This window comes from Gracilinanus agilis, chromosome 2 (genome assembly GCF_016433145.1).
Source record: "Gracilinanus agilis isolate LMUSP501 chromosome 2, AgileGrace, whole genome shotgun sequence".
Taxonomy (NCBI): Eukaryota; Metazoa; Chordata; class Mammalia; order Didelphimorphia; family Didelphidae; genus Gracilinanus; species Gracilinanus agilis.
The window spans coordinates 525442250-525464697 of NC_058131.1; the positions used below are offsets into that span (position 1 = coordinate 525442250).

At 38.0% G+C, this 22448-nt stretch overlaps 1 protein-coding gene across 3 annotated transcripts; it reads right to left on the reverse strand.

The window, feature by feature from the left end:
* Nucleotides 1–262: 262 nt before the first annotated feature.
* ADAL (adenosine deaminase like) lies at nt 263–22343 on the reverse strand. Of its 3 annotated transcripts, XM_044665095.1 has the most exons (12): nt 22315–22343; nt 14674–14746; nt 14300–14430; nt 14013–14073; nt 10780–10867; nt 9323–9404; nt 7827–7953; nt 6299–6379; nt 4485–4623; nt 2861–2972; nt 2291–2292; nt 1819–1953 (listed from the first exon to the last, which is right to left on the reverse strand). In XM_044665095.1, exons 1-12 carry the CDS (start codon nt 22341–22343, stop codon nt 1907–1909), a joined length of 972 nt encoding a protein of 323 aa, XP_044521030.1. In that variant the 3' UTR covers nt 1819–1906. The 3 variants fall into 3 exon arrangements, with proteins under 3 accessions (XP_044521028.1, XP_044521029.1, XP_044521030.1); XM_044665093.1 differs by lacking the exons at nt 2291–2292; nt 22315–22343 and having other exon boundaries at nt 263–1965; nt 2872–2972; nt 14674–14998; XM_044665094.1 differs by lacking the exons at nt 2291–2292; nt 6299–6379; nt 22315–22343 and having other exon boundaries at nt 263–1965; nt 2872–2972; nt 14674–14998.
* Between the last annotated feature and the right edge of the window lie 105 nt (nt 22344–22448).

Below are 22448 nucleotides of genomic sequence, written 5' to 3' on the forward strand. Positions count from 1 at the left end.
GGGTGAGATGGTTAAAATGCCAGGGATTGCTAGGCTTGTCTAATTCTTTAATTTCTTCCTTTCTAAGTCCCAGGAATTAGAATGAGAATCTATTTCTCTCTCTCTCTCTCTCTCTCTCTCTCTCTCTCTCTCTCTCTCTCTCTCTCTCTCTCTCTTCTTCCTTCCTTCCTTTCTTCCCTTTCCTTACCCTTACTTTCTAAGTGGCAAATGGGGTTAAATGACTTGCCCAGGGTCACATAGCTAGGAAGTATCTGAGGCCAGATCTGAGCCCAGGACCTTTGGACTGGGTGCTCTATCCACTGTGCCACCTACCTGTGTTAGGCTAATGTATTTGAACCAACTATTATAGATTTTCTTTCCTTTAAGAAAATTCAATATTACATAAATATCCAGATTTATACACACTTAAACAAACTTGAGGTGATTCAATAAGCTTCTTTGAAATAGCAAGCTCACAAAATAAATTTTAAATAAAACTCAATTTATTTACCTGTATTTTTGAGGAACACACCAAAGTATGTAAGTCCTCAAACCCCACAATGGGTTCCCTTCTCCCCAGGGGGGAGAGTTGGCCTCATGAATGAATATTTCTCAGCTCCCATATAAAAACTTCCTGAGGTCATACTTTTGTAAACTGTTAGGAGAAAATGGGCAGCTCACAATGACTACAAGGAAGCAAGAAGAACAAGATGGATCCTTAAGAAATTACAGCCTAATCTTGTCATTGCTTTGTACACCAGGTGTGAAATGAGCAATTCTAATCTGAGGAGGGCAAAATGGAGCACACGGAGAGTAATGGTAGTTGTACTCAGGACCACCCTGGGCTTCCTGACATTTCTCATTAATGATGACTTATGCATGCTATTATTCAGGCACTAGAAAACAGAGAACAGCAGCAGTTATGACCTATCAAATCTGGGAGGGATGAGATACTGGAGAAAGAAGGGTAGCACATGGCTGATGTTTACAGAGAATCAGGTAGTCCCTTTGGAGCCAAATGGGCACATTTTCACATGCCAACTTCTAATGGGATTTCTAGAGAGCAAAACAATATGCCTCTATCCTAAACTATTTGGTTCCTTCCTCCAGTTTAATAGTTTTATTAGTTTGGTCCCATCTCCTATTGAAGCAGCTATGTTTCTATTTGTTTTATAGTGGCTGCTTTCCTGAGAGTGTGGGGCTTAGAAGATGGCAGAACTAGAGGATCCTAGACAGTATTACTGCTACTGCTACAGAGATCAATTCAGATTGGAGGAAGGAAATAGAGAACTGTTAGAGAATCTTAAAACCTTAAGGCAGTTCAGGTGGGTGAGAGATCGCTGCTTCTCTTTTTTTTTTTAATAAGAGCTAAACAGGTGATATCAGCTGCTAACGCTACTGGGATATTTGGGAAGTGAATGAGAGGGAAAAGTATGATTTCTTTAAAGCCTTATGATTACTGGGTAGGGGATAGAAAATATGGCTGGTGGTACAAGTCATTGATTAGGCTACTTTCCTTTCCTTTAAGCCCTGGGATGGGGTTAATTGGTGGTTAGAGTAGAGGTGTCATGTGTGGAGTATTAGTAGAGACAAATCAGAAATCAGCCCGGTAAGACTTCTGCAGCTACCAATTGGCTGAAATCTGCTAGTTAAGGACTGCTGATTTAGACTCTCAAAAGACTTCCTAATTACTGATTCAAGGCAGGTGGTAAAAGGATTGCAAAGCAGCTCCAAATGGAAGGCCAAAGACCATGATGTAACTTCCTAGAGAGTCTCCCCTCCTATCTCCAAAACTTAATTTAAGAATTTTGGCTTCAAATTATTCCATTTCTTCCTTAATTCAGATTTGGTGCTGCTGGGAGCAAAAATGTAATTGATGGATTCATAGGAGAGGTCCCACATCTGTGTCTGGTTCAAACCAAATATCTCAGCAGCTAGCTGGTACTCTTGAGAAAGGTGTGTTGCAAAAACACCCTTATCATCAGTCTGCCGATATAAAGCAAGAAAATTTCACTATTAGAATGTTTTTTTAAGAAAATGACTATCTCCCTTTAATATGTAGATCAATTTATCTATGGTAGCATCAGTTTGTTTCTTGTTTTCTCCTTAAAATGTACATGGGAATATAGTTATATGGGGCTTACATTTTCTGATCCCCAGAACCATTGAATCCCAAAGCCTTCTTTTCACACCTACCTATGAGAAGGCAAGAGCAAGGAAGTATGCTACATTAGAACACTGAACTAGGTAGGAATCAGAAGACTTGGGTTCTAGTCCCAAGTTTAAGTGATGGCTGAAAAGTCATTTTAACCTCTCTTAGAATCACTCAAAAAGGAATAAGCTGTCCCAGCATGTTGTAAAATATAAAGTGCTACACAAATACAGTGTTATCATCATAATGATTAATAATATTTGTAGAGCCCTTTGAGACTACTAGCTACCATAAAATTATGCTAGTTGCAGAATTGAGCTTATCATTCAAACTAACCTGAAATTTCAGCTTTGAAATAAATTTTAAATTGCCCATTCTAAGACAGACTTTTGTGTCTTCTGGAGCTACAAATCATGGTGCATAAAGAAATTTGCATCACAGTTGTATGTAGGCCAAGGATTAAGAGCAGAGCAGTAGAAGAATAGTGCATTTCTCACTTATAACTTCTCTACCATCTTTCCCAAGTTAGTTGCTTTCCTGGTTCTTTTCTGTGAAGCCACAAGCTATTCACCCTGGTCTTATATAATCCTTCTTGCCAGACCAACCACTCAGCCAATTGCTTAATCAATACTGTGAGGCATCTAAGGTAGGTAATTAAGTTATTACTGCTATACTTGGTTTACTACAAAGGCAGAGGAAAAAAAGGGATCAAAATATTTTAAATAGAACTTCTTACTTACACAAATTACAGAAGGATGGGCTATGCTGTACCAGAATCCAAAGTGATGTTGATCATAAGAAGGTACTGTCTGAGTTTTGATGTTTGAAGTTAAACAGAGTTCTAAGTGGAAAAAAAAATGAACACTATATATTAAGACCATAAAGAGGAAGTTAATCCACACTATTTTCTACGGGAAAATCAAGTAAATGTTTTCACAGTGTTTTGTAGCCAATTATTTGCAATTTAACATTACTTTTCCACTTTTCTCCCTCTCCCCCCAAAATTCACCTCCATAAAGAAATTCGTTCCGTGTTGGGTCTTCTCTTCTCTTACCAGACCCAGGGTCAACATTATAATATATAACAGGTCAGTAGACATGGTGGGAGTGCAGAGAGGGAAGAGACTCTTAGGCTGGAGTATTCTGCCTAACAGGTGAAGCCTTGAAAATACAGTACTAAGTGGAAGTTGCAACATCAAAAGGAAGCCAGGGTAGAATAAGGCTAAACAAAGCTTTTCTTTGGTCCTATAGGAAACCTGCACTTATTCATACATTTACCTACTGTTCTTAAGCAAAGTAAGCAAATTCTAACATTGATTTATAACATTACCAAAATCCCATCACAAAATATTAGCCTCTCCTTGGTGAACTATCTATGGACTTGGCTCTGCCCTTCATGCTGGGTAATTTATCAAAATGAGAAATAAAAGTCTATTTATTCCATCTTCCTTCCCAGGCTTATGCACAAATTGACAACTTTGAGAATCCTTGTTTCTAAATGTGAGCTCCTTAAGAGCAGGGCCTGTCTTTTGCCTTTCTTTGTATATCTTAGTGCCTGACACAGTGCCTGGCACATAGGAGGTACTTAATAAATATATACTGACGAAATGGTTACCCTTACTCATAAGCAAAGGGAAGACAAGAGCCCTCTGATGAACCTCAGGTGAGCATATTTTTTAGTCATAACACAGGTCCAGACCACAATGCTCTAGGACAGATTTCAATCTTGCCAATCCCTCTTTTATTGAGGAAGGATCTAGAGAATGGGGCATCTGGGGGTTGAAAGGACTCCCTTTCATGTGTAAAAGATTACATTTGCAGTTAGTTTCTGCCCAAATAACTGCCAGACCTAAAAATCTGGAAAAACAAAAATATAGTGGCTAGCAGACACCTGAAATACTTATGACTTTTCCTGAATTTGTTGATTTTTAATAAATATTGCATCCCCCCCCTCAACAAATGTCGTCTTTCATTGTTGTTCATTTGTGTCCAACTTTTCATAACCTCATTTGGAGTTTTCATGGCAAAAATAATGGAGTGGTTTGTCATTTCCATCTCCAGTTCATTTTACTGATGAGGAAATGGGGCAAACCAGATTATTAAGTGACTTGCTCAAGAGGCCAGATTTGAACTCAGGAAGATGAGTCTTCCTCACTTTGGGCTTGGCACTCTATCTACTGTACCACCTCACTGCTCCCAACAAATATCATTATAGCTTTTATTTTAGAACAGCATTAAGTGAGTCATTATTTTTATTTTTTTTTGTTTTTTAGAGCAGTGCCTCTCCAAGTATGTTACAAACCGGGGAGGGGGGACAACAAGGACTCAGAAGGGTTCTCAAAAATGGACCTCACCTAGTGGTATCCGGTGCTGTCTAACAAACTCCACCAGATCCGGTGATCCTCCTACACACGAACTGAGAAATGTCCCATGACCAATTCTGTCAGGAGGCAGTCCCAGGAGAACTTGTGTCTCTCTTTCTTGGTTTGGAATCTAAAAATGATGCATATAAATATGCATATGTCTATGTAGGTTTTCTTAAACAGCCTAATTCAGTGGTTCTCAGTTTCTTTTTCTAGGTCTATCACTGCTAACTATGTGGCTTTGAGCTGCTGATATGTGGCAGAAAGTCACATTCACCTTGTTTTTTTTCTGATGACTGAATCTTTTTCACTCTCCTTTCTCCTCCTCCTTCTTGCCCATTACACTAGATTCCTCTGGATCTCATTTCATTAGTGTTTTGTTTTGGCAAAGTTACCTATGTCACCACACTCAAGGCTTATTATTGTTTTTATTCTTTAGACTAGTGATGGGCAAACTTTTTAAAGAGGGGGTGAAAGGAAATGCTCATCTGTCACTGTTTCTAAGGCAACTCTTTGGAAGTTTCATTGTATTGTATCCTGCTCATTGTATTCATCAGATTAGGAATAATGTCCCTGGGCCCAATAGAACATTTCAAGGGGCTGCTTCTGGCCCGAGGGCTGTAGTTTGCCCATCACTGCTTTAAACAACCCAGGTTAATGTTTAAAGAGTTTTGCACTTAAATGTATATGCAGTGGGACAAATTTGAAATAAAAATAGGAATCTGAAGTGCATATACAGACTAGAATTAACTCAGAAGGAAGCATATATTCTTCTGTTATGTTCATATATACATAGTCTGTGTAGATTAAATCTAGTTTTAAGCTGCCTGCCCTACTTGACATAGTGTAGGCAAAAAAAAAGATCACACAAAACAGTAAATTGAGACCTAGGATAACAAAATTCTTAGGTCTACCAATGGATTTTTGATTCTGGCCCAAGAGCATTTCAACTGTTTTAGTTTTTCTATCTCAAAATGGGGAGTAGTCCCTATCTCTACCATCACTGGAGAAAACGATGGATGTCTTAACCAAATGCACATTACCTGAGGATGGAAAGCAGGTCTTGTATTCAAGTTTTGTGAATATACATTATTTAGAATTATTACCAGTCATTTTGGGGAAGGGCAAGAAGGGGGAGGATGGAGAAGACAGGGAAAAAAAGAGAATGGCAGTATGGACAATGAGAGGCCTCAGGTGCCAAGGGAAAAATCATGGACATGAACTTTCAGAGTTTTTTTGGCCCATAGCACCATGGTCCACATATTAGCTATAGTTCTGCCACTGCCAAATGTTTGGCAAATGAGAAGGGACTCTTCATCTCCTTGGTTGCCATGTACATGGTGAACAGTCTCTTTCCTTTTCCCCTCCCACTTCCATGTCTCTTCAAACACTCATTGAAATGTCCTACTTGGGACAAATGAGACTAATATGCTTTGTTTAATCCTCAGCACAGGGAGATAATCAGTGCTTTCAGTCATGAAAATGATGGGAAATTCTTGTCTTTTTTTTTCTAATTCTGGCAAGTTGTTGATTAGGTTGTTCTGAATAACGCAGTGATTATGAACTGGAATGTGACTGAACATTGACCCTTAAAACCCAAAATAAGAACACTGCCAGAAAGGAAAAAGTTATAAATAAATTGCAGCAGTTTGTCTTAATTTATATCCTCCCAAAGTCTACCTTTCCCCTTTCAAAATAATTTTTTAAACTGTATTTTCTTCCAACCATTTCCTGATTATTTCTAATAGTACACTTTCCCTGTATAATATTGAGGAAAATTCTGATTTGAGATTATTATTACTTACCTCTGAAAGATGCAATGCCAATTTCAGACCTGATTTCTTTGCTTCCAAAAGAGGTTCCAAAAAGTCTTTCCCATTTCCTGCCTTAAAAAGAAAAGTTAAAATGAGACAAATGAGACTTATGAATAAACTAGGGAATTTGATAAGTTCAGTGACAAGGTAGGAGAAGAGAATGGTCATGATTAGGTAAATACAATATTAGTTGCCAATAGTGATCTTAGAGGGCTAAGAAAGATGAAGGTAATTGATTACATGAATTTTAAGCTAAAAGTGACCATAAAGGATTATCATGTCCTCTATTCCAGAATCCTTTATCCTCCTATTCTCTTGCCACTTCTGATTTGCTAACCTCTAACCTTGGACCACTCCCACTAATAGCCTCCTCCATTTCTACTGATATGCTGCTAAATAGTGCTGGCCTAAATCCTTAACCTCTTATATCCTATATCTACTAGTCACTGCCATTCCCACAGGTTCCTAAATCTCTCTTCCTGCTCACAGCTAAACTCTTGGGAAAAGCTGTCTATCCCCAATATTGCCTCTCTCCTCTCACTACCTTATCTCTTTCAATCTGGTTTCCAACCACATCACTCAACTGAAACTGCCCTCTCCAAAGTTACCAATGATCTCTTATCTGAAAATCCTGATCTTTCTTGACCTCTCCACAGCTTTTGACAATACTGTCCACCCTCTCCTCCTGGATACATTTTGGATTTTGGGGATATTGTTGTCTCTTGGTTCTCTTCTTCTTCTTCTTCTTTTTTTTTTAAACCCTTGTACTTCGGTGTATTGTCTCATAGGTGGAAGATTGGTAAGGGTGGGCAATGGGGGTCAAGTGATTTGCCCAGGGTCACACAGCTGGGAAGTGGCTGAGGCCGGGTTTGAACCTAGGACCTCCTGTCTCTAGGCCCGACTCTCACTCCACTGAGCTACCCAGCTGCCCCCTCTTGGTTCTCTTCTGGTCTGGCCTCTCCTCAGTCAACTTTTCCTGAATCATTATACATGTCTAGACCCCTAACCACAGATGTATTATTCTAAAACTCTGTAATGTGCCCGTCTCTCTTTTTTCTCAGTTTACTTTTTATTTTGTTGAGCTAAAATCATTATCTCTATATAGTTAACTCCAGGATTAGTTACCTACAGTCCATATCTTTTACTTGAACTTCAATTCTATATCACCATTTCCAAATGTAGGCATGTCAAACTCAATATATCAAAAAATAGAATTCATTAACCCCCTTCCACTTCCTAATTTCCTTACTGAAGATACTGCCATTCTTCTGGTCACCTAGGTTGGCAATCTAAGTCACTACACTTAATGATTCACTGTTTCACATCTTCATCTCTAAATCAGCTGCCAAATCCAGTTGACTCTATCTCTAGAACATCTTTCACATACATCCCCATTTACCACTCCACCCTCACTCCAACTACCCTGAAGGATATATTTACAGTAAGGCAGTACTTTCCCCATGAAAACAGCTTGCCCTGTAATATAAAATAAGAACAACTACTTTTGAACAGAACTTACAGAGGGGTCTCCACTGAAGTCAAGACCAAGGACAGTATCCTCAGAGGAGAGGCTGAATTCTTTGGCAAGTTCAACAGTTTCTTTTGCTACTGAAGGTCCACCTCTTCGGTCTATTGCTATTAAGTATCTGCAATACAGGTGGATAGTTGTCAGTGAACAAATATAGAGTCAGAGAGAGAAAACAGGCTCAAGAGGACCATAAAAATGGTGTGTGTGTGTGTGTGTGTGTGTGTGTGTGTGTGTGTGTGTGTGTGTGTGTGTGTATAACAAATAATATTACTTTAATTGAAGCAATATTTAGCTTAGCCAGAAGATATAGGAAACACAAAAGCCAATTACATTCATGGAATACTTATTATACAATATGTCATCATATGATCAATTCTCCTGTTGGGGAAGGAATTCACTATCTTATTTGTAAAATAAGTTTTATTGATGCCTTTTACCATTACAACAAGTCATTTCTATAGATGCCCGACACAAAATCTCAACCTTCCCTTGTAAAAAAAAGAATATTTTTATCTGTACCATTCTATATCCATTTTCCTACCTCTTTTTCAAGAAGAGGGAAATATTGGGCAGCTGGGTGACTCAGCAGATAGAGAGCCAGGCCTGGAAATGGGAGGTCTTGGCCTCAAATCTGACCTCAGACACTTCCTAGCTATGTGACCCTGGGCAAGTCATTTAATCCAATTGACTACCCCTTACCATTCTTCTGCCTTAGAACTGATACTTAGTGTCAATTCTAAGACAAAAGGCAAGTGTTTTTAAAAAAAATTAAAAAAAAAAAAAAAAGAGGGAAATCTGCTTTTTTTCCTGAAGCAAGAGTGGTTGCTATAGTGACACAGTTCAGCTTCTGTTTAGTGTATGTTTTATTTACATTACTGTAATTTTGTAGTTGGTCTATTTCCACTTACTTCATTTTGAATCTATTTGTCTTCCCATATTCTTCTGATCTATCTAATCTACCATTATGTTCATATACCACTGACATTTAGTCACTGGCAACACACACAAAAAAGGTTATCACTTTAAATTTACAAAGTAGGTAGAGACTATCTTCCCATAGTCCATAAACTGCTACACTGTTTCATATGGATATATGACTTGAATCATGAAAAAAGCAGAAGCAGAGAAAACATTATAATAAGTCATCTAGTAAAACTCAATTCCTTTTAAAAAAGGAAACTGAGGCCCAAAGCTAAAATGTCCAAGTTCTCACTGATAGTAGTAGCAGAGTCAAGATTTGAACCCAGGTCCTCATTACCACAATGCCTTAGTCTACAGCTGAGGTTTTTTGTTGCTGTTAATCCTTAAAATCACTTTTTCTAAATTTTGGGCAGAGAACAATATATTTCACTATTAAAAGGCATGTCAGAATATTTAGCTACAAATACATCATGATCTTTCCATAAAAACCAATTACACCTGAGACATGGCAATAAAACATCATGCTTTTGTTTTTGTAGTAATTACTAAGGTATCATGTTTCTTACCTCACCTCAATATCCAAATTTTCTTGTTTAGACTGTTTTATGCCTTCTAGAACAGCTTCCACATAAGACTTTTTGGTCATACCTAGAAGGGGTACATGCAGACACTCATGTGAACTTGAGCAAAATTTCATCCATATATTCAAACATTCCTGTTCAAACAACTTCATTTTCTTTCCAAGAGACATTATCCTTTTAAAAATATAATCTTTTCTAAGTTTCAGTTATTTGTTTCTTCTCTTAGTTGGGAAAAGATGACATTCTATAGTCATTTCCAATCAGTATCCTCATACTTAAAGTGTATCCTTTATGTCAGTGGCAAAAAGGAATATTCCTGGGTGTCCTGATTTTTCTCCTTTATTGAATCCCTTGTTTTTTTGTTTGTTTTTTTTTAAACCCTTACCTTTGGCAAAATAGCCAAAGGACAGTATCACCTTCAGAAAGGCAATCAAGTCAGAAAAAGCAAAAGTACTCTTACCATACAGCATAAAAAAATGAAAGAGTCACAAAAAGAAGCATAAAAGTAATCATTTAATTTCAAAAAACCTTTTCTGCAGGGCCGTCTTTACTGTTCAGTTTTTTAGTCCTAAGAGAAAGTGATCATGTGTAGACACACAGACTGGTCTATACCTAAATTTTTGATCTTTGCTTGATCATAAGCTACTCATTAATAGGAACTGCAGAAAGAGCTGCAGAACTAGACTGCTCACTCCAGAAGCACTTATAAAATCATTTCCAAACAGAACATTGATCAAGTCATCAATAAACCTTTACTGAAAGCTCTAAGCTTAGTGATACAGGGATACATAGAAACAGTCTAAATCACGATCCTTGCTTTCCAGTAAGTTTACAATCTGGCTGGAGAGAGGAGACACATGAAACAATTAAGAGACAATACAACATCATAAAAGTAATTGCCAACTAATCCTATTAATGCAAAGAAAATGTGAAGTGGTAAGCTGTATGAATTATGTGTATATTAGGTACCTTAATGGATATATATAGGGACAGTTAGGTGACTCAGTGAACAGAGAGCCAGGCCTGGAGATGGTAGATCCTGGGTTCAAATTTGGTCTCAGACACTTAGCTGTGTAACTCTAGGCAAGTCACTTAATTCCAACTGTCTAGCCCTTATCACTCTTTTGCCTTGGAACCAATACTCAATACTGATTCTAAGATGAAATGTAAGGGTTTAAAAAAAAAAAAAAAGGGGGGGTATATGGGCAGCTATGTGGCTCAGTGGATAGAGTGAAGGGCCTGGAGTTTTAGGAGGACCCGAGTTCAAATCCACCCTCAGATACTTATTAGCTGTGTAATAGGCAAGTCACCTAAACTTGTTTGCCTCTATTTCCTCATCTATAACAATGAAATAGCAAATCATTCCAGTATCTTTGCCAAGAAAACCCCAAATAGGGTCACAAAGAGTCAGACTAAACAATAACAAATTAATCAGAACCTACCTGTTGCATTTTCTTCTCTAGGTGTACTCCTCAGTTCTAGGTATTTGACACCGTCATCAGCAAATTCTTTAATAACATCTTTTGTGACCTGGTAACATAGTAGGGTGCATTATTGTATAAAATGAACAATCAATATGTATACAGGGTAAATGCTGAGGTAGCCAAAGTAAATGTTTTTTAAAAACCTGTTACACTCCAAAATACGTGAAATTCTGCAAGATGGCTTGCAAATTTTATACCTGGTCTGTTCCCATCTAGTAAATCTGTTGACTATATTCTTTGCTTTTCCTTTAACCTTTTTTAAAAAAGAGTATTCTAATCAATTGGTTTGTGAGAGCAAAGGAAGGAGGTAAAGTTAAAATCATCTAAATCTTGTTAGCAATGCTGGTGAAAACTAAGAGCTAAAATGAGGTTTGTTAATCACTGACAATTTAAAGCCACAACACTGTAATTGACTAAATTTGATGATAGCTAAATATTTAAAAGATCAAAAATATGTTTCTTATCCTCTCAGAATTCATGCTAAGACTGACTTATTTTTTCAGTGTTAAGGGATGGAATAGACTTTGTTATGATTCATTCTTGAGATGATCTGACTCATTTGGATCTGACCATAAGCTTCTCTTAGATCTGTTTTCATATACACTGCTTTTTACTATTTGGTAATATTTTCCTCTCAAAGTATTCTATCTATCCTCTGCAATGTTTTATAAATTAGTTTGTTTTCTAAATTGTTTTCTTTGCATGCTATTTTTCTCTGGGTGGCAAAGAGTTCATGTGTTTTTGGACTAAAGTGATTTCTGGGCCTTTTTGACCTCCTTCTTCTGACTGCTTTATTTCAGTTAAAATTTTACAGGAATCAGTATCTTTGTCTTTCCATTTGTTGATCATTGACAACTTGTCTGGACAAACTGTTGCAACCATGTCATGTCATTGTCTTACCTTTAATTTCCAAACTGATGCAAGTTAGTCAATTGTAATTGCACACCGGATGAATGATACGAAGATGATTCTCATATAACTAGTCATTTCCTGCCTGAGGACATGTGGTCAACTTCACTTTTTGTGAATGTGTTCCTCACATCCAGTACGTCTCTTCATTCTCTTTGGAAGGTATTCATGACACAGGCACAGTGCTTCTGAGTAGTCTCTAAGCTAGAGCCTCTTTTGTTTCCCCAGCAAGCCATACCTTTTGCTCTCCCTCCTGTGCTCACTTTCACACCGAACTCAATGAATTATAAAAGTTTATGTAGAAATTATCTACCTCTTCATCCTCTGTAATGGATATTTGATGTATAATTACAATTACTTGCATAATGACCACAAGCTTATGCTCATAAGTGAGCAATGTAAGATGGGATGAATCATGGTATCTCAAGAAACAGTATTTCATATTACCTTTGAGCATACACTGAATCCAATTTTACCAGCTACACTGTTTCCTGCTTTAGGAAAAGCTTGTAAATCATCTTTTTTTCCCCTTCTGGTTTCATTTATTATAATAAAAACATTGAAGCAATTCATTTCTTCCAGCTGTATGACAATTCACCAGTCATTTGATAGATTTCACATTTAGAATATCTATCTACAATAATTATGGTGTAACTAAGTGGCACAGCAGATAGAGTGCCAGGCTTGGAGTCAGGAAGATTCCTCTTCTGGAGTTTAAACCTGGCGTCAGACACTTACTAGCTGGATGACTCTGGGCAAGTCACTTAACCAGGTGAGCCTCACTTTCCTTCTATCTATAAAATGAGCTGGAGAAGGAAATTGCAAATCACTCCAGTATCTCTGCTAAGAAAAACCCAAAGGGAGTCACAGAGTCAGACACAATTGAAATGACTATACAACGGTAATTATTCATAAATGATCTAAAAAATGTATTTCTTAGCATCATTTGATCTTTTTGTTAGCTACCACATAGGAAAAAGAACCATTTTTAATTTTCTTATTTGGAACTTTGATTCATTGGTTTCCACAGTCAAAGAATTTCATCATCTTGTGGTTATTGTAATCACTTGCTAATTCAAGAAATATTAAGTGCCTATTATGTGCAGAACCCTGTGTTCAGTAGGTATTGTGAAAAATAAAAGGCTAATTAAGATATAGTCCTTATCAAAAGATAACAGGACTGTTGATTAAACCTGGAAGTGATCTTGGAGATCATCTCATCCTTATTTTACAGAAACTTGGGCCCACAGAAGATAAGTGATTTGACTAAGTCTATACAAGTACTAATGGGCAGAGGGAACTGAATCCAGTTGCTTTGATTCCACATGGAACCTCTCTTGCCTACATCAAACTGCCTCCTGTCTTCAAGGAACTTATGGTCCAGTAGAAACATGCAACAAAATGATCTGTCTAGAAATAGACAAATTTATAAAAATGTATAAATTCATATTATATTTTAAATTATAAAATTTATTAAAACTATAAATAGGCTGCAAATAGAAAAATTATTTTGAATTAAAAATAGACAAGCTAAAAGATAATTCTTCAGAAAGAGGGTAATAAATTTCACCTTTTCATGTTTTCCTAATAGTTAAGAACATTTCTTTCTGCTTGCATAAGGACTATAAATAATGCCATAGTGGTTAGTTCCAATGGTCTATAGAACCCAATTCTCAGTGGTATCAATGGGTTACACATAAATTTATTTAAATTTAAACAAAAATCTGCCTTTTTTCTGCAACTTTCACTTGATGTGGTTAAAATCCTATATGTTACCAGAAAGCACCAGCTACAGATAATGTATTCCTTTTGTCCTACTTGTTAAGACAGACTTAAGACTAAATCTTTTTCTGATTAATCTTTAAAAAGCATTGACGTTTGGGGGCAGCTGGATAGCTCAGTGGAGTGAGAGTCAGGCCTAGAGACAGGAGATCCTAGGTTTAAACCCGGCTTCAGCCACTTCCCAGCTGTGTGACCCTGGGCAAGTCACTTGACCCCCATTGCCCACCCTTACCACTCTTCCACCTATGAGACAATACACCGAAGATAAGGGTTTAAAAAAAAAAAAAAAGCATTGACGTTTATGTATTAGCTCCCAGGCAAATTATTTGATTTTGTCAAAGGATCTTACTGAAAACAAAAAATTCAGAATCTTCCATCAGACTCATGGTGAAAAACAAAACAAAGCAAAAATAAAAAAGCAGGATTTGAATTATTTAATAAAGCAGGACTTGAATTATTTAATAATGTAAAAAATCCTAAAAAGTTCCTTAATAACTTACCATTAATATATCTTCAGGGCTAGTGGTAATCTGATGAATGAGCTGAAACATCTGGAAACATCTACAAGAAGACTCAGAATGAATTTCAAAATGTAAACACATTTATTATTTAACATAAGATTACCACCAAAGAGAAACTCAAGAACTTGTTTTTCATTGTAATAATAATAATAGGCCATCATTTTCCTTTAGTTCTAAAAACCAGAATCTCTACAAATCAATGTAATTTTGCCATTCTACTTATAAGCACAGAAAAAAGAAACCCTAATAAAGCTCCGTATACCCACTCTTTTAAAGTTCTTTTCTTTCCTTTATCAATCACAGTCATCTGATCATGGATTTTAAGGTCTGGCTTTTTGGCTATTAGCTTCTTCATTGTAGCAGAACTAATAGATCCATTCAAATGTGCATGAAGTTCCTGAAAAGAGACAATTATTCAGAACTTAAAAGTGTCAACAGGGTGAAGAAAAATGTTAATAATTATATTATATAATTTATTATCTATAACATATTACATATAATGTTATAATAATAATAATATAAAAAGATTAAACATACACAATTCTATCTAACAAATTTACTTTTATGAGAAAAGACAACGCATTAGTCAACATAATTAACATCAGCTCAAGAATTAAGTCATCTGTCATTTAATTCTTACCACTTTGGGTAATTCCAAATAAAAATTATTCTTCTGTAGCTGCTGCTGCCGCTCTTCTGTTGCCATCCTGATTCTAATGGAAAAAATATCTTCCTTCAAGCAAAAGCGATGTCTGCAGATCCCAAACACTGCTGCTTATTCTTGTTGTGAACCGCAAAGAATGATTCTATCCAGCATGCCTTATGCTCTGGAACCTCCCCTAGATAGGCTTGCTTCCACAAATTCTTCTGTTACTGACTGCATAACCAGGTCAGGAAAGCGTATCACCTACATTTTCATAAAACAAATATTTTCCAATTGATAAGGCTATTTTAAGAACACTCCACACCTGAGTAATAAGATTCCATTAAGATATTCTTTAGGAAGCGCAACCACAAAAGTAGAGAGGAAAAAAAACTATCTTCAGGAACTTATTTTTAGGGGGCAGCTGGGTGATTGAGTGGATTGAGAGCCAACCCTAGAGATGTGCGTTCCTGGGTTCAAATGTGACCTCAGATACTTCCTAGTTGTGGGACCCTGGGCAAGTCACTTAACCCCCATTGCCTAGCCCTTACCACTCTTCTGGCTTGGAACCAATAGGGTTTTAAAAAATAAACAAATAAATAAGAAATTATTTTTACAGGATCTAAGATTTAAATACTGAAAAATCTCAGATCAAGAAAGAGGGGAATTCAATCCTAAATTTCATAGTATATTAGGCTCAATATCTACAGGTCCATATAATAAAGAAGAAAATTTTCAGCCTCTTAAAACTGGCATGTTCTTCTTGGAATTTGTTAATTCTTTCTGGATAAAAAAGATGTATGAGCACACAGTATACATTCTCTGCTATTATATATTCTTTCTATCTACTTTTAGGATTTGAGGAAGCTTAAAGAGTAAGATGAAAATTTACTACATTCCAAAAGGAAATTCACTTTTATTCAAAACCATAGTAGTTTCTTTTCCCCTCTTTAATTTTCCTAGTGCTATTATATTGCTAGTCTCACTCCAAAAATTTAAAATTTTATCTTTCCACATCCAAGTTTAAGGGTTACTGGGGCCAGGCCTTACAACCTATCTAGTATTATTACCGACTCACATGTTGTCCTTTCCCTACCTCTATCCAGTACTTATTCTTTTCTTTTCTTTTCTTTCTTTTTTTTTTTAAACCCTTACTTTCTGTCTTGGAGTCAATGCTGTGTATTGGCTCCAAGGCAGAAGAGTGGTAAGGGCTAGGCAATGGGGGTCAAATGACTTGCCCAGGGTCACATGGCTAGGAAGAATCTGAGGTCAGATTTGAACCTAGCACCTTCCATCTCTAGGCCTGGCTCTCAATCCACTGAGCCACCCAGCTGTCCCCTCCAGTACTAATTCTCAAGATAAACAAAAGGCTTATCTCCAGCTTTCTCTTTCCATGCATCAAAAGAACTCTTGAAATACATGATTTTCTTTTTATATTTTATGAGGGACAAAAAGGACCTGCTCTACTTACATAAGGGAAGGTGTTAAAGTTATAGAGTCATTGGGAGGAATCTTTCCTAATATTTAATAAAGCATTTATTACATTTTATACAGCTGACTAGTAAGAACACTAAGTTTTTATGTATATTTTCATAGGTTGATATATATATTTTAAAAAATGATTAGTTACCATCCTTCCTGCCTAAGCAGGATGTTAGACTTGTTAAGACTACGAGTTCCTTGACAACAAGGACTATTTCACTTTCCCCTTGGCATCCCAATACTTAGAACCCAGCAGGGGCTCAATGAATATTTGACTGCTGAATAATGAGGCTCCCAGGTTGTCCCTGCTAACTCTTGGTTTCTGGGGCTGAGGTGAGGGGATAAAGAAAAGCTGGAAGGCATACCTGGAACTAACTCCTTCTCAATTCTCATCTCTGTTTCATTAAGTGAGAACATGAATACAACTTTTATTTCCTGCTACTCCTATATACTACAGACTTTTTTTAGGATGGAATGGGAAATGCCTCTCTCTTTCAACTTTCACCAACAAAACAACTTCTGAAACATGGCTTTCTTTTTACAAGCTGTAAAGGACAGGGAGGATAGTGTGTATTCTAAAGTATATAATAAAACCTATTTTGGAGCTCTATCAATTTTTCTCTTTCTTTCTCTTTTTTTTAAATCTCTATTAAAGAGGACTCCCAGATCTCTATATCTAGCCCTAGTTTCCTAAACTCTAATCTCATATCACCAAATGCCTTCGGGACATCTCAGTCGGATGCTTTAGGCATCTCAAACTCAACATGTCCAAACAGAACCCTGGTATCATCCTCAACTCCTCTCTTAAATTGACTCCACATATCCTATTATCATGTCTTGTCTTTCCTATGTTTCCATCTATACAACCACAACCCTAATTGAGGTCTTCCCCATTTCTCACCTAGACTATTACAACAACCTTTCCTCTCACCAACCCATTCTCCACTCAGATGCCAAGTGATGTTAAAGCTCTGATCTATATCACCTCCTTCCTCAATTAGCCACAGTGGCTCCCTCTTACCTTCAGAATCAAATATAAACTCTAGGTGGGCATTTCAAGTTCTTCATAACCTGGCCTACTCCTAGCTCTACAAGTTTAATACCTTACTAGTCTCCACCACATGCTCTATTCCAGCAACACTGGTGTATCCAAAGTTCCTTGAACACAACACTCCCTGCCAGCCTTTGTGCTAGCTGTCCCCTAGGCCTGGCATTCTATGCCCCTTCATCTCTACTTCTTTAGTTTCCCTGTCTTCCTTCAAGCCTTAGCTCAAATACCACTTTTTGCTTGAGGCTTTTCCCTCATCCTCCCAGATGCTAATGCCTAAGACTCCTTCCAATCTATTCTGTATATATTGTGTATCTACCTAATTATTCCCCTCAATAGTAGGTGAGCTCCTATAGGGTAAGGACTGTCTTTTTTTTGCCTTTCTTTTGTGTTCCCAGAACTTAGCACAAAACATGAATATGTGCTTGACATTTAATAAAAGCTTTTTGACTTCCTCCAGATGACAATGCACCACTGGCCTCTCCAGTATTGGGTTGTTCCTTCTCTCTTGCCACCTCACATGCTGGGCCAGCAAGAGTTGGTATATCCCTTGCTTTTTCTTTCCATTTCCAGCTCCTTCTCTACAGCTGCTCTAAAGCTATGAGGTTCACTCTATCCATTTATATCATTCTGTCTAGCTCCTTATTGCTGAAACTGACTAACTTCCAGGTCTCTTTTCTTTCTTTAGGACCTAGCCCATCCATCCCAATGCCCACCTTCATACTCAGAGACTTCAACATATTATGATGTCCTTCCACACAAAGTGGCATATGGGTCAATCTTCTCAGCTCCCATGACTTGTATCTTCACTCCACAGATACAAGAAAGAGCAATACTTTTTAAAAATTAAGTTAATTAATTTAGAAAATTTTTCCATGGTTACATGATTCATGTTCTTTCCTTCCCCTCCTCCCACCTCCCTCCCGTAGCCAACGAGCAATTCCCCTGGGTTTTATGTGTCATTGATCAAGACCCATTTCCATATTATTAGTATTTGCACTAGGGTGATCGTTTAGAATCTACATCCCCAATCATATTCCCATCTACCCATGTGATTAAGCAGTTGTTTTTCTTCTGCGTTTCAAGAGCAATACTTCACCATCAACCATAAATGTATAACCTACATGATCTTAAACACTGAAATTCCCCACTTGAATCAAAACCTCTTTATCTTATCCTTCCAATTTCCTCCCTTCCTTAGGCCACCTAAACCTATTACTGGTCCTTCATTGTGACTTCTAGTCCTTTCATTTCTCCTGTTCTCCTACTCTATCACTCTGGCTCCCATTCCCTTTTCTTCCCTTTAGCCTTAACACTACAAAGTCGACCAATTCAACTATACACTGTCTTCCATCCACTGTCATCCATCCTTGAATCTCTTGCCCCCTGGACCTTATGCTTTGCCAATCTCAAACTTTTGGTTACCAACACCATCTGTCTTCTCCACTCCTACTCATGTACTTCTGAACACACAACTGGGTTGACTTCCTATTCTCTTTTCCTTTGCTCCTGACCCTGAGGAAGAGAAGGGTTCTTCCTTTTCCTTTTTTAAAAATAAAGATATTTTATTTTTACCAATTACATGTAATAACAAATCTCCAAATAAGTTTTCCGAAGTTATATGTTCCAAATTGTCTCCCTCCCTCCCTCCCCTCTTCCCTCCTGGAGCTGGCAAGCAATTTTGGGATCTTCTTTCTTGAGGGCCAACCCCTCTACTTGTATATTTAATCTTTGAGATTATTATGTCTCCTCCCAGAGGCTGCCCTTTGGATCTTGACTCTCTGGTCATTCCTTTTAGTTGATCTTTAGTCTCTTCTTCTCTACTGGTTCCTTTTCTGCTACCTAAAAACAGGTCCCCAATCACTCTTAAAAAAAAAATCTTTATGATCCTACATCTATGAGACACTGTCCTATATAATTTCTTCATTTCATACCTGAACTATATACTCATTGCCTCCATTTACTCACCTTGAGTCACTTTTCAGCCCCTTGATACCTGCTTCTGATCCCACATCAATTGGAAGATGATTCTCCAAATTTCTGCAGCTTGGTGCTGAAGGTCCTGAAGTTAGGAAGACCTGAGTTCAAATACAACCTCAGACACTCACCAGCTATGTTGACCCTGGACCAGTCACTTTACCTCTGTCTACCTCAGTTTCCCTAATTGTAAAAAGGGGGTCAAAATAGTACCTGTAGGGGTGTTGTGAGGCTCAAGTGAAGTATCTGTAAAGCAACTATCACAATACCTTGCACATAGTAGGTGCCTGACAGATGCCTATTCCTTCTGTCCCACCTGCCCCTTTAATCCTATGAAAATCCATTAGCTTTCCCAACCCCAACCCCAGTCCTCATCCTACTTGACTTCTCAGCACCTTCTGACATTGTTAAATCATCCTTTCTCTCTTGGTTTCTCAAGACAAGGCTTTCTCCAAGCTCTCTTCCAACCTAACTGCTCCTCAGTTTTCTTTTTCAGATCATTCTTCTCTTGGCTTCTAAGTATGGATGTCCCCCACCAAAGTGTTTTGGAGCTTCTTTTCTTTAACTGGCTCTCTTACTGATCTTATTAGTCCTCATACATTTGACTATCATCTCTTTGCAAATGATTCCAAAACTTGTAAATCTAGCTTAATCATCTGAGTTCTAGTTTCAAATTGCTAACTAACTGCCAAGACATCTCTTTGGCATTTTAAAACTCAACATATCTAAAATAAAATTCTTTATCTCCCCACCAAAACCCACTCTCCATTCAAACTTGCCAATTTCTGTTGAAAGCACCACTATCCTTCTAGTCTCACAGGTCTACAGCCTCAGAATCATCCTTGACCCATTTCCTCTTTCTCAACTGACAGATCCAGTAGACTGCTATGTTTATTCTACTAATACAAGCTTTCTCATACCCATTTCTCTTCCTTTCTCCCACAACCACCATTAGAGGTCAGACTCCCATCATCCCTTGCCTGAACACTTAAGAACAGCCTCTTAACTGCTCTCCCTGCTTCCAGTCTCTCTTTTCTACAATCCATCCTCCACTTAGCTGCCAAGTTAATATTCTTAAAACAAAGATCTAAACATATAATTTCCTTGTTCAAAATTCATTTGTGATTGCTATTATCTTTAGAACGGAATGCAAATTCTGAGGCAGCTGAAGCCCAGTACAACATAACTCTAGTCTAGCTTTCCAGACTTATATATTCTAGGTTTCAAACTGGCTTGGTATCTGATTGCTGAGCTCAACACACCATCTCCTGCCTCCATATCTTTGCCCAGGCTAATTCCCTGTGTCTGGAATCCAATCCATCAGCACATGGGGCTGCTTTAGAGGTGGTTACATCTATTTCTTCCCAATTCCTCCCTTCCAAATTTTCCCTATAAAAAGTCAAAACGTCTTTTATCAGTGTCATCATCCTCCTATTCCAGGCTCCAAACTTCCACTGATAAATTGTCAGGGTTTCTTGTTTCTCTACCTTCATAAAATCTCTCATATATGTTCTCTTCTCTCCAATTACACTGCCACCATCCTAGTAAAAGGTCTTATCACCCCACACCTGAATTACTGCAACAGCTTTCTATTGGTAAAGCAACAATCTTTTGGTTGTCTTTCCTGACTCAAGCCTCTCCCCACTCCACACCATTTTCCACACAGCTACCTACAAGATTTTCCTAAAGCAGAGATCTGGCTATGTCACTTCTATTCTCAATAAACTCCAGTAACTCCTTATTTCCAGAGTTAATTATAATCCTGTGCTTGGCAATTAAAGCCTTTCATAACTGGTCCTCTTCTAACTTTCCAATCTCTCACCATACTTCCCTCTATGAACTTTAAAATTTTGTAACATCTTGCTTCTTGCTGTCCTTGATCTCCCGACTGTGCCTTTTCACTGGCTCTCCCCCCAGAGCTCCAATGCTCTCCTTCTCACCTCCACTTCCTGGCTTCCCTAAAGTGCTCAAAATCCACTTTCTTCAGGAGGCCTTTCTTGGTCCTCCATCCCCAACTACTAGTGCTTTCCTGCAGAGATTACCTTCCAGCTGTAGACCTCTTGTTTATACATAGTTGTTAACATGTTCTTTCCCTCATTGGAATGTAAGTTTCTTCAGAACCAGGAGAACAGTGCACATAATAACAGTAGTATTTTATGAGGATCAACTGTGAATGACAACTATTCTGGGCAATCCAATGATCCAAGGCAATTCCGAAGAACTTTAGATGAAAAATACTATCCACCTCCAAAGAAAGACCTGATGGAGGTGGCAGCTTGGTAGCACAGAGTCCCAGGTCTTGAGTTAGGAAGACCTAGGTTCAAATCTAGCTTCAAACATTTCTTAGCTGTGGACTCTGGACAAGTCATTTAACCCCTCTGGTCTTAGAATTCACACTAAGACAGAAGGTAAAGGTTAAAAAAAATTGATCTCCTAAAAGGCATACTTTTTAACTTAACTATTTTTTTTTGGTCTGATTTTTTTTGGTAACATGGCTAATATGTAACATGTTTTGCATGACTGCATGTGTATAATCCATATCAAATTGTTAAAAAAAAAAAAGGAATATAAGCTGTTTGAGGGCAGGGGCTGTGTTCTTTGGTCTTTTAAAAGATAATCCCCAGATCTTAGCACAGTGTCCTAGTAAGCACTTAATAAATCCTTGATTGACTGACTACTACTACTCTGTTGGCCACCCCAATCTTCTGCTGACTATAATATGTTAACTCCCATTTAAATTCCATATTGGCTTTACAACACCCTTGACACCTAATTTTGTTTCCACTCTGATCCCTCTGTTCAAAATCCGTATCTAGCCTAGCTATCCAAAAGGCCCCAAAAGGAGGCAAGCCTCTAATCCCCCACGAACCTACCTCTTAAAGACTTCACACCTTTCCAAATATAATGAGAGAACCGCTGTTTCCTCTTAATCCAAACGATAAAAGGAAAAGGTTCACAGCACATGGCTGGCGTCAGCCGCCAAGGAGACGTTAATAACATCCTCAGCAAACCCCTCCTCGGAAATCCCAGAAGGCACAGGGAGGGGTTGAGGGCAGAGCCAATCACAAGCAAATGTTCAGTGCTCGTCCCTCCCCCACTTTATGATTGGGCAGCTTTCTTAGGCCACTAACCTCCGGCAGGCCGGTGGAAGGAAGGGCATCCACGCCGGCAAGATTTCTAGACCTGCGAGAACCAAGGTGGCGGGTAAGGGGACGCGTTGTTAAACGCCCTTCCGGAGAATCTGCTGGTGTTTCCAGCCCTCCAG

Excerpts from the sequence above, each read along its gene's own strand:
- ADAL (XM_044665093.1), bottom strand. The coding sequence starts at position 14,739 with ATGGCAACAGAAGAGCGGCAGCAGCAGCTACAGAAGAATAATTTTTAT. Across the intron at positions 6,380-7,826 it reads ACTTCAGTGGAGACCCCTCT|GCAGGAAATGGGAAAGACTT; the intron begins GTAAGTTCTGTT and ends TTTCTTTTTAAG. Across the intron at positions 4,624-6,298 it reads TGGCATTGCATCTTTCAGAG|ATTCCAAACCAAGAAAGAGA; the intron begins GTAAGTAATAAT and ends CATCATTTTTAG.